Genomic DNA, 12845 nt, shown 5'->3' on the forward strand with positions numbered 1-12845 from the left:
TTGGGGGAGGAAGCATGTTTAGAACGATCATTTGAGGGTGTGTGAGGAAGTATTCTTCAGTATGACACTCATTAATGTAAAAACAATGAAATACCCTTGTCAGCATAAGGATTTGCCCAGCTTGATGTGGATGGAGTTGTGTCTGTGAATTATTTTTACTCCAGTGCTAAATACTTGCAGATCTGTCAGAGACCAGCTGTGGTGTTTGTTGGTGAGTTCAGCTTCTCTGTGTGGAATTTTTTGCCACTTGTTTCAGATCTTGGTCTGGCAGCTAATAAAAATGGAGAGGAAAAAAAGAGGTCTGTGGCCACTTCAGTCTGGACGTAGAAATCTCTTCAGATAAGACCACATGCTTGTGTCACTTGCTATTCTTGCTTTTCTCTTGATACTGCGGTTTTCATGGGAACTGCCACACAGTGAATGGTAACTGCTCTTAATGGAAACTGTTTTTGGTATCACTATTAAAGCCTATGCATAGCTGAATTAGCTACCAGCCTCTTCAGCCAAAAGCATATTTTCTCCTCACAGCTATTTTCAGGCTTCTGTGACTTCAGAAATAAAGTACGTGCAATACTTGTTGCCCCCGTCTGTGTTGTGTGTGTGGGTTTTTTTTTTTTTTTTTTTTTTTTTTTTTTTTTTTTTTTTTTTTTTTTTTTTCCTTACTCCAAGATCTCCAAGATGTGTGTTTCCCACAAGATTATTTCTTGGATTACTCACTTGTTAAATGAAATAAGTGTCTGTCTCATTCTGCTCCCATGCCAATTTTCTGCATGTCACCTAACTAAAATATACTAAAATACCTTACCACAGAATTATTTAGGATCCTTCAGTTTTTCCTTTAGCTGTTCTTGTTGATGTGAATCATGTTGGCTTTTGCAAGGATTTCATTTTCTGACAGTAGTTTTATTATATCAACTTATAATTGCAACTGACTGGTTCCTCTCTAAAGGACATTCATCCTTCAAGGGTATCATGGATCCACTGTATGTGCTTTACTAGTAATAACTGCAGTGACTCTGAATGCTTAGTCTTTTCAGCATGTAGCTTTTTGTTGTTGTGTTGTTGTTACCGTTATTTTGGTTCCCCCCCCAGTTAAAGATTGCTGTGTCTCTGCGACATTGACTCTGGTTTGTCTGCCCTTACTAGACAATCATGTATGGAACAGTACCTACTGCTGACATTGGCAGAAGGCTTCTGTTTTTATCAGCTGAAATGCAATACTAAGGAACATGACATTATGATACAAAACCTGTATGCATACAGGCTAATGTCTCTAATGTCTTCAAATGCTCTATATTTAATTTTTCCATAGCTGCTTTCTAGCTTTTTAAAATCTCTTATTGATCTTAGTTGAACCTTCACATATCTTGATGATAAACGATCATCCCTACATGGGACGGTATTGCATGAAGTCTACCCTGACTGTTTTGGGCTAAAAAGTGAACTGCTAATATATTCTGATTCAGGATCTTGTACTGGCTGGTGTGATTGAAGGCACAGCCCACATAAACATTTAACAGTCTGAACTCTGACTTTCCTTTTTCAGAGGAGTAATCACATCAATTTAGGTACACATTTTTGCTTCTGAAATGGTATTGGTGCTGTATTGGGTTTTTTCCTATGTGTTAACTGTGTTTGTGCCAGGTCTCAACTGCTTCTGGAAAGCATTCTGACGGAGAGACCATAAAGAAAGAATAAAAATGTCAATAGGGAAGAAGAATTCCATGTTTCTCAGTTAAGTACAGCATCCCATGTTAGATTAGCTAATAACCATAATATGGGATAAGGTAGGGCCTCTGAAGTTCAACACTTTTGCTAGGTAATGTCCAGGTTAAGCTGACTCTACCATTGTTTCCAAACTGTGACAGAAAGGAGACCCTTTTCAAGTATCCATTGGTAATTATATAAAATTTGATGTTAGATTATAATAACAAGGGCATTGAGAATTTTTTAAAGAAATGGTTAAAGAAGAAGTGTAAAGGTCTTCTTTACCTTCCAGCCATTGTACTTACTGCTGATTTTAGTCCATTACACCAGTAATCTAATGGAATGTTACCAAAGTACATTGTCATCAGCAGAACAGTCTTCTGCAATTCTAACTAAGTGTTTAGGCAAGTGGTTGATAACTACTTTTTCTGTAGTGATGGTTCTATTGATTAGAGCTGGTTTGCACTACTACTGTTGTGGGTTTAGTGAATTATGATGTTTTCCTCCTATGGTGGCTGTAATATTTGATTATTTCCACTGTATCTTTTTGAGTTACAGGGCTGGTTCTGTCTGTGTGGTGTCATGCCAGAAGTGAAAGCCTTTTTGTTAAGGAGGTGTAAAAAACTACTATTATAAAAACGCTTTTTGAAAAATAAGTCTTGGGATCTTAAAAAATATTTGAGTAACATTGTATCTTCATTTAAAAAACCCTGTGAATATCTTCTCAGAAATAGGAGCAGGTCTGTCTTATATTTTTAAAATACTGTGACTTTTTTATTCCCAGGGAAGACTCTTAGGAGAATTGTGTATTGGTTCTGAAAGAAAAAAATAAGAAAGAAAAAATGAGTCATAAATTTTCATCCTCTGATTTCTGTGATTAGAAACAGGCTCTTCATGCATATCTTCTCCCCTTCAGACACATACCTGAAATAACAGACTGTAGAGTTCATACTTAAAACAGCAATGAGGGGCTTTCAAAATTGGAAAGTTTCTGGAGAGGTTGACGCAGTGTATTTGAAGTGTCTTGGGGAAGAAACTAAATGTTGCACTTCTGTCTCTTGGATATTAAGCAGGTAGAGGATTTGGAACCAATATCTCATATCCTGGAAAAATCTCTTGTTGTATTGCACATGTAACGAAGACTGTCAGGTTTCAGGTTATTTTTCAGATGAATGCTCTTTCAGGTTTTGTTTTCTAAGAGAAAATACTTACCTTTCACCTGTGTGAACCTGGTCTTTCTCAGTTTTCTCAGGCAAGGACATTAATCTCTGTAGGGTAAAAGTCTCTAGAATTTAAGGTGATTATTGCAGGTCTCGGTGGAGAATATGAATCTAAAAAAATCTTATTTTGCTAGAGGAGATTTTGATGTTTGTGTTGAAGCATAAATCCAGTTGGATTGGGGTTTTTATGTTTAACTGCATAAGCTGATACAGAAAATGTAAGATAATGTATGTACTTTGGGAAAGTGAAATGAATGTTTAACTTTAATGTGTGTATCTGAAAGTGAAGTAGGCATGTGTACATGTATGTATATGTGGATTTATAAGAGACAGCATCATTAAATGTGTGTGAATAATACGTGTAGAAAAGCCTTAAGAGGCTGCTTTTTAAAGCAAATGCTTCACTTTCTTTCTGATATTTATACAATGGTATTACTTAAATTGATGTAATAAAGCTTTTCAAAGTTAGTAAAAATACAGTTCAGTTAAATACTCTCCCTTTCCCTTCTCCAACATCTTCCATTCCATCCCCTCCACAATCCATTGCCCTCCTTTCCTCTGTTCTTCCCCTCCTTTCTTCATTCACTGTCAGGAAGGGACGCCTCAGAAGAGTCATTTCAGCTCAGCACGCCACCGTCAGAGACTAGTGGAACCATCAGCTACAAAAGTGAGTGCCTTTATTGAAGGACCATTTCTAAGATGGAATGTTGTGTCAGCAGAGGATTTGTTGCTAAAGAGAAGCTCTGTGTGCTTGGTGGGGGATTTAGTTATTCTTACTCATCTGCAAATAATACAATCACTATCTTAAAAGGTGAACTTCAGCACTGAATTAATTCCTACTCAAGTGCAGCAGTTGTTTTTTTAACTTTAGAAAGTTGTGGGGAAATTTTATTTGTATCTGCAAAGTGTAATAGAAACTGTATGAAAAGTTCCACTTCGTTTTTATCAGTTTGTGTAGTTTTTTTGTAAATCCATGTGCAGTTCATTTGTCTCATTCTTAAACAACAAGAAGGCTTTCATTGAATAAAAAATTTGCAAGGATATGGAAAATAATCAAACACTATTATCAAGTGCTATGAAGCAATACAAAGTTTCAGTGTAAAAAATAGACTGGCATCAAAAGATGATATGAGCAGATGCAATAGCTTTACTTGGTAGTTCATAAGGCTCTTCCACCTTCTTAGAGATATACTCAGATAACATGATAGGTTCACTGAGGTTGATTTTACTATTTAACTTTTAATAAAATAAACTATAGTGACATTTTAGAGCAACAGTGTTCACCTGTATTTATTTTGTGCTACTTTTTGTGATACTCTAGCAAATATGAAACTGTGCATCCATTACTGCCACTGCCTGGAAATTCCATTTTTCAATTTTTTTGAGATACTGCAGAATTGATTGCAGTATTTACATACAACTTTTGATACAGGTTGAAGTAGGTCTGTGATAGCAGTCCTGCTTAGGAAAGAAAAGCCCTGGTTCTATGTTTTGTCTTATATTTTAATTAGGATTCCAAGTACTGTTGTCATACTGATTCCTTCTGTTTTTATATGTGTTAATTCATTACTTATTAGTAATGTTGCATTTCAACATTTCTTTCAGCATGTAGCAACATTATCAATACTAAGATATCCTTTTTGGGGTCTGGGGAAGGACATTTTGGGGTTTAAAGAAGCAAAAGTAAGTCAAACACAAACACATACCCAAAAAAACTCCCCAAAATCATCTATTTCTATTTCTATACCTATCTCTCTCTCTCTCTCTCTCTCTTCATGTATATATACATGCACACACACACACACATGTATCAGCCTATACTCTTGACAAGCCACTTTCTGTGTGCATTACTGTTTACTAGAATCAAGTAATTTCTGCAATGTCTAGAGCCTCAATGTGTAAAGGAAAATGTCTACTGAAGCACAATTCTGTGGACATAAGTGTGCTAGGTTTTGCTCCCTCCTCTTACCTAGTTTCCCTGCATTTTTTCACCATGCCCTAGTACCCTATCGTGTGTCTGAGTATACATTGTCAAAGGTAGGTGTGCTGTGAAACCTTCAGTGTGGTAGCTAAAAGTAACCTCAGTATTTGATCTTCTGTTTTGTTTGGGACAGAAGGACCAGAAAGGGTCTTGCTTGGTGTTTCTAGAGTCCTAAGCCATTGCCCTTTAGTTTCCTTGCTGCTGGGAAAACATCCTGCTGCACTGGGAGCATGTCAGCAGCTCAGCTCTGCTGGACACCAGCCCAGCATCCAGAGGGGGGCTGTTAGCACAGACCCATCAGCTCCACCTCTCCCCCTACAATGACTGCCAGCAGTTTCAGCATGACCACCTGCTTAGAAAAAACTTCTCAGCACATAGTAAGAACATTGCTCTGGTTTAGTGTTTTTATTAAAATATGTCTTGAGAGAGAAGGAAGGAGAAGAGAAAAAAGGAAAGAGGAGGGAAGGGAGAAGAAGAGAGGAGGTAAATATGAAACACTTCTTCAGTGCCAGTGGGAGAGAAGAGAAAAACTGCAAGTTCATAGTTCTCTGTCATCTGCAGGTCACTCACATATTCTCCCTCACTGTCCAGGCAAGAGACTGGTGAAAATCTGGAATAGTAGTCTTCTGAGTCCTGTTCTTTGGTAACATTTCACTGAGTGGGCAGTACTTAGACATGGCAAGGCTATAAAACTAACAGGCACCTCTACCCATCTGTGCTGCCAGCCATGCCTTCTCTTCCTCTTCTCTGGTACACACTTCTCAGTGAATGCTTCATGTCCTAGGTATATGTGCTTTTCTTCTCACCCACCACCCTTGCTGTGTTCTTGAAATCAACAGCTGAAAGTACTGTACATCCCAGGCCTGGCTGAGGTAATTTGAGCTATTAATTTCTGTTTGTTTCCTCATCCTTCCTGCATGCCTTCTTCCTTCTTTTGTGGATGGTCACATGCAGGGGCTTGGACAATGTGTTTTGGGCTCATGGAATCATAGAATTGTCAAAGTTGGAAAAGGCCTCAAAGGTCATCAAGTCCAGTTGTTAACCCAGCACCATATTCACCCTTAAACCTTGTCCCCAGGTCTTCTATCAACACATCTTTGGAACACTTCCCTGGGAGCCTTGTTCCACTGCTTGACCATCCTTTCAGTGGGGAAATTGCTCCTAATACTCAGTCTAAACCTCTTGTGACATAACTTATGTCTAATACTTCTCTGGGTTTCAAGTCTGTGAGATGTCATGTTAACCTGTGGCCAGACCCCGCTCAGGTGGACCCAGCTGATGGCATGTAGAATTTGGATTTGGCCTTGGCAGCTCACCAGAAAGTTTTGGAGTATGGATATTGGCTGGTGATTATAGAGCAAGGTGGCATAGTTTGCTGCTCTACATGGGACATGTCCTGGAACATGAGAAGTGTGAAAAGGTGATTTTCAACAGCTTTTTTCAGGACTGTTGGGGCTGTACTGGGTTATTACTCTATGGGCTGAGACTACTCAAGAAAAGAAAGGAAGACAAATTGTCCCGAAGCAGGTACTGCAGCTGATTGTGTGCTGCTTGGAGGAGAAACCTTGAACAGATTTGGCTGGCCAAAGTATGGCCATTGCACTGTTAATCAGTGCACTGATTAACAAAAGGGGGAGATATGGTATTCTTCAAAGGCTCATCTCTGTTCCAAGGATGTGCTTCAGGCAGTGTGAAATCCTCAGTATTTACTGTTCAGATCACTATGAAAGTAAAGTAGGGAAGTGCTGTTAGCATAGAGCTTCTGAGAGACAAACTGTGTCTTTCCTTTGTATTCATTATGCACTTCAAGAACTGTTTTCTGTCAGTCATCTGCAGATTGCTGCAAGTCAGTAGGAGTGTTATCAGAATCCATCTTTCCTGTTGTATGACAAGATTGATCTTACCAGTTGTTGCTGTGACAACCTGACCAGAAAGCACTCTGCCTCTAGGAATCCATTTGCAAAGCAGCTGGTGAAGAAAGCCCATGACTTTCTTGCAAGAAGTTGTAACTCAGCTGGGAAAGTTGAACTCCAGTAATTTCAAAAGGCAACAGCAGTGCAGCCTATCTCCCAGTCCTACCAATGACTTCAGCTGCATACTCCTTGTCTGTCTATGGGGGAGCAAGGATGCTCTCCTGATCAAGAGGAATATGGCTGAGAGTCACTTTTGTAGGTAGTTCCAGAGCAGGAAGCTGTAGAGAGGCAAGTCTGGCAGATCTTCTCCAGCTGTTTAGTCACACTCATTTGTTGCCTCAGGAAGAGCTGCCAGTTGTTCCTGGAGGTACAGGTGCACGGAAGCCTCATGGTCCTGTTATGCCAAACCAAGGACTATTTTGCCCGATTTTAGATCAAATATGGCAAATTGCCATCAACAAATCTCACGTTTTTCTTTAAGCTTGTTAGTTCAGCTCTCCTAGTAAAAAAAAAAAAAACAAACAAAAAAACAACAAAAAAACAACACTACACACACACACACACAATTCCCCCCAAAAATAAAGAACAAAATTAAAACCAAACAAACTTGTTACTTTGAAAATGTTGTTTTGTATCTTGGCACTGTAAAGACTGGTGGGATCCTTTTTATTCCTTTTGCCTTCCTGTGCAGCAGCTGTTTGCCCAGGTGGCAGGATGTAGTGGAAGCTCAGCCTGCACAGCTTGCAAGGACTGTTGCCTGTATCAGGGATGCTATTTGGGCTTGTGGCAAGACCATCACAAACTTGTAAAGGAATATGGGTTTTGTGCCTACATTCTGCTGGGCTTTGTTCTGGCGTTTGATTCTGCATGTCCCGAGTTTCCTGCATCTGCCTCCTAACCTCATGGTTACAGGATAATGGTTGTATTTGGGAGACTTGGAAGCAAGGCAGTGTGTCTCATGAGAGCAGCAGCAATGTTGTGTGAGTCAGAGGACTCTGAGTTACAAATTGCCCAGAAGATCTTTCATCTGTGGTCAGCTGACTGCAGTGATTCACTTGTGTCTGCTTGTCCTGGACCCTGATGAAGTCCATTTCTGGATCAGTGATTTGGGTGACCCAAAGCAGCAAGGAACACGCTGTATTGACTTAGTGAGACTAATGTTTCCTGAGGGTAGAGGATCTTGGCCTGTCCTGTCAAAAGAGAGTAGAGTTGTTAGGATATGTTGCTGTGAACTTGGACAGCTATGAGCTCATGCTTGATCTGATGCAAATCAGGGGAAGCTAAACTTCAAACAATTACACAGTCATAGAATGGTATGGATTGGAAAGGACCTTGAGATCACTAGTTCCAATCATCCTGCCATAGGCAAGCACATCTTCTGCTAGACCAGAGCTCCATTCAGCTTGGCCTCGAACATATCCAGCAATGGGACATCTACAGGTTCTACAGGCCAGCCTGTTCCAGTACCTCATAGGAAAAGCTTTTTTTCCTAATATCCAATCTAAACCTGCCCTCTTTCAGTTTGAAACCATTAATCTTTATCCTCTCAGTACATGCCCTTGTAAAAAGGTGTCTCTGTCATTTTTAGACTCCCTTCAGGTACTCGGTGACTGCAGTTAGGTCACCCTGAAATCTTCTGTTCTCAAAGATGAACAATCCCAATTCTCTCAGCCTTTTTTTCATAGGAGATGTACACCATCCTTCTCATAATTTTGATGGCTTCCTCTGGACTCATTTCAACAAGTGAGTATTTTTACTGTACTGAGGACCTCAGAACTGAACACAATATTCCAGGTGGGAATAGCAGAGCAGAGCAGAGGGGCAGAATGCTTTCCCTGCCCCTGCTGGCCGCGCTGCTTTGGATGCAGCCCAGGACACATTTGGCTTTGTGGTATGAGTGCCCATGGCTGGGTCATGTCCAGCCTCTCAGCCACCAGCATCCCCAAGTGCTTTTCAGTAGAGCTGCTCTCACTGTGTTCATCCTGAAGCTTCATACTGGGACTTGCTCCACCTCAGGTGCAGGACCTTGCATTTGGTCGTCTTAAAACTCATGAGTGGTCCCATGGTCCCACTTCTCCAGCCAGTCCAGGTCTGTCTTGACGGCTTCCTGTTCTTCAGGTATGTCAACTGCACCACTCAGTTTGTGGTAATCTGCAAATTTGCTGAGGGTTCACTTGATTCCTTTGTCTTGTCATTAAGGATGATATTAAATAATGCTTAAGGACCCCTGAGGGACATTGCTTGTCACTGTCCATTGGGATTTTTCACTGCCTGTGCATGCGACTGTCCCAGCCAATTCTTTATCCACGTAACAGTCCACCCACTGCACCTATTAAATCCATCTGTCTCCATTTTAGAGAGATGGGTTGTAGGGGACTGTGTCAAAGGCCTTAGAGAAGTGCAGATAAATGATACCTGTAACCCTGTCCTTGTCCACTGATGTAGTCACACCATTAAAAAAATGTGAAGTATAAAAGATGCTGAGACACTGGGGATTCTTCTGACTTGTCTGCTTGGTCTACAAATAGAATTGGTTCTCACATATACATGGAAGCAATATAGATGTTTTGCTGTATTACATTGCATTAATGCATTTACATTAGCTGGTGGTGCCTTGAAACAGTAGCTTAATATAGAGGGTTGCTGGTTAATTTGTTTGCTGGAGCTTCTTTTGTGGGTAACAAATGTGGACACAGGTAGACAAAGTTAAAGAAAGTGATCTAGTAGTAATAATCTGAAAGACAAAATCAAGCATGCATTTATAAAGCTGTGAAAGTTAACAGTTGATTAAAAAACAATTTGATATGGGAGTGTGGACTTGAGAAAGAGTTACAAGGGAAAGCATTCAGACAATTTTCAAGCTTTTTTTGTGTTTCAGTGCAAAAATAAAGCTGTATTCAGATTAGGCTGCAGGTGTAAATTAGGAACATCTGTCTAAAAATTATTATGGTTACTGAGAATTTTGTTAGTTTTGGTAAAAAACATTGTAGAAGAATGAATTAAATAAACTCCAAAGTGATTGTGAAAAGACATTGCAGCACAGATAGTTTGCTTTTACACACATTCTGGTGTGAGTACCCTATCAATTAATTACCCAGCCAAGCAGTCTTCCCTCAATTCACAATGAACAATTTCTGCAGAATTTTAAAAAAATCTGATACTTGCTTGCTTATAAAGTAATTTCTGAATTTAAACCAGTAATTTATTGTACTTTTTGAGCTGCTAAAATTTTCCTGCAATTGTTTTCTCTTAGTGGCTCATGATTTATAATTGTAAAGAAACAGTTTGCTGTTGAGAACCATATCTCTGCCTGTTAAACCTAGACTGAAGGTCTTAAATAGTTGAGAGGTCTCATTAAAAATAATGATTTACATATGGCTATTGATAATAAATATCTAGATGGATCAGCTGCTATGTTATATCTTTTTAGGCTCCACCTAAAGTATGTTTTAAACCTACGCTCCTAAAATTTTACCGCTTTTTACCATAAAATCAACACAATTCAGAGAGTCTTATTGTAAGAGTAGAATATTAGTGTAATATGTTCATCATAGGATCTGCTCATATAAAAAAGCAATCATCTAGTAGGCAGGGGAGTGCAGAGAATGAAACACTGTTCCCTAGTACTGTTCTGTGGCAACAGCTGACAGAAGGTTGATTTGATGGCCAATTGATTGCTAGAAAGTTATGTTTACCAAAGGTTATAGAGTCTGGTAGATGTATAAATAGAAACAGAAGATACGTTACAGTCAAATATTATGGATGGATCCTCCCTGGCAAGTTAAAATTGTCTTCCTTATAAAATTATTCCTCTGGCCAAGTCAGTGTATCAGTAGTGTAATATTCATTGCACTAGATAGGTTTGTAACATTCTACACCAAACGGGGGAAAAAATGCCACTGTACTCCCTTTTCTCCTTACTAAAACTTTAGTTCTATACAAGGCAATACCAAGTTATAATTAGATATTTTCAGCTGTTACTTCAGATGTGTGATCTCTATCTCAGTATTGCTTGCATGCTTCCCAGCTGATTAAAAATAGAAGTAGCTGTGGCAGAAATAGTATTATAAATAGTTTGGCTAGAATAAATGCTAGTATGTATGCGAAAAAACATTGCAGAAATTTAAAGTCAGTCTTAAAATATGGTTAGATTAGTCAGCATGCAACCTCATTTAGATGTGGAATGCATAGTACAGACACAAAAAAAAAGGGTGAAGTGGTACCAAATTGTACAATTGAACTAGATTTTGAAAGGTCTGTCTAGAAGTGGGGCTGGGGAAGTGTCGGGTCACAACCACATGGGAAGTATTTCAACCATACTGAGATCAAGTTTGTGTCTTCAAAAAGACAGGTGGTTTATTTTTTCCACAGAGAACTATGTTACTCACAGAATGATGTAGTTTAGAAAAGACCTTTAAGTCTTTTCTAATCCTATGCAAATCTTTGACCTGCTGACCAGCTAGTGCTATGTCCAGTCATTTCGTGAACACCTCCAAGGATGGTGATTCCACCACCTCCCTGGGCATCCTGTTCCAGTCCTTAGCAACCCATTTCTTCCTGATGTCCAACTCGAGCCTTCTCTGGTGCAGCTTGAGGCTGTTTCCTCTCATCCTGTCTCTTGTTGGCTAGGAGAAGGGGCTGACCTCCACTTGGTTACACCCACCTGCCAGGCAGTTGTGGAGGCTGATAAAGTCACCCCTGAGCCTCCTTTTCTCCAAGACAAACAATGCCAGCTCCCTCAGTGGCTCCTCATAGGACCCACTCTGCAGATGCTCAGCTTTCTATCACCAGCTTTGTTGATCTTTCCTGGATATACTCCAGTACCTCAATGTCTTTCTTGAGGAGCTCAGAACAACACAGGATTCAAGGTGCAACCTCAGCAGTGCCCAGTACAGGGGACAATCCCTGCCCTGGCCCTGCTGCCCACACCATGGCTGATCCAGGCCAGGATGCCATTGGCCTTCTTGGCCACCTGGGCCCATCCTGGCTCATGTTCAGCCACTGTCAGCAGCACCCCCAGGTCCTTTCCAGCCACTCTGCCCCAGCCTGTGGCACTGCCTGGGGTTGCTGTGACCCAAGGACAGGACCCAGCACTGGGCCTTGCTGAACCTCACACCACTGGCCTCAGCCCATGATCCAGCCTGTCCAGATCCCTCTGCAGAGCCTTCCTGCCCTCCAGCAGATCAGCACTCCCACTTAAGTTAGTCTTATCCATGAATATACTGAGGGTACAGTATGTTCCCTCATCCAAATCATCAGTAAAGATTTAAACAGCATTGGGTCTAGTACTGAGCCTTTGGGAACCTTACTAGTGACTGTCTGCCAATTGGTTGTGGCACCATTGTCCCTAAAATTGTTGTCAGCTGATGTGCAGTAGGTTAGTCTCACACAAGGAGGAGCTGAGGTATTTGTTTCTTTCATATTTGTGCTTAGATGAGAGCTGTGTGGTAAATCTGCAAAGCTAACACCAATTCTTGAAATTTTACAGTCTCCATTTTAGTGAACAGAGGCATGCTGGCTACAAGTTATCTCCTTCTTGTATTAATTAGTATTCTATGTTCTGTTGGTTGAATTATTTTCCTGATTCTCAAGCTGATTAGCGTGCATGCTCAGTCTTGCCCTTCTTTTGAGTCAGTGGGTTTCTTTATCCCTGAGTCGAAGGTCACAATCCCGCCCCTGCCAAATTGCCTTTTACCCTGTTGTCTCAGTGTGCAGCTGCTGATTGAGCTCGAGTTGCCTGGAGCGTGGGGACAACAGGCTGTGAACTGGCACCAGTCCCTTGCACTACAAAGTGCATGAGGCTCTGGTGACAACAGAGAACAGCAGAAGGGCCCCGGACTTGCACAGGGTATAGAAGCCCAGGTGGTCCTTTGTTCAGGGTCCTTCCTTGTGAGGCTGAGAGGCCTGTTTCAGGGGTAAGCCAAAACCTGTTCTACAACCCTCTTCTTATTCCATGTAACTCTCTCCTGAGTGAAGCATTATTTCTGACCCCTAAGATATCAGCACCATTCATCACCACTCTCA

The 12845-nt window shown here is 40.6% G+C and overlaps 1 protein-coding gene across 7 annotated transcripts in view; it reads left to right on the forward strand.

Moving 5' to 3' along the window:
* The window catches only part of MAST4 (microtubule associated serine/threonine kinase family member 4), a 277502-nt gene that overhangs the window by 106823 nt on the left and 157834 nt on the right, over window positions 1-12845 (forward strand). For 3 of the 7 annotated variants that reach the window (XM_064405477.1, XM_064405478.1, XM_064405481.1), the window contains one exon: window positions 3520-3594. The exons of the other annotated variants lie outside the window; for them this stretch is intronic. In XM_064405477.1, coding sequence (XP_064261547.1) covers window positions 3520-3594 — 75 coding nt within the window. The remainder of the gene's footprint in view (window positions 1-3519; window positions 3595-12845) is intronic. 7 annotated transcript variants of the gene reach the window in all.

This window comes from Passer domesticus, chromosome Z (assembly GCF_036417665.1).
Source record: "Passer domesticus isolate bPasDom1 chromosome Z, bPasDom1.hap1, whole genome shotgun sequence".
Classification (NCBI taxonomy): domain Eukaryota; kingdom Metazoa; phylum Chordata; class Aves; order Passeriformes; family Passeridae; genus Passer; species Passer domesticus.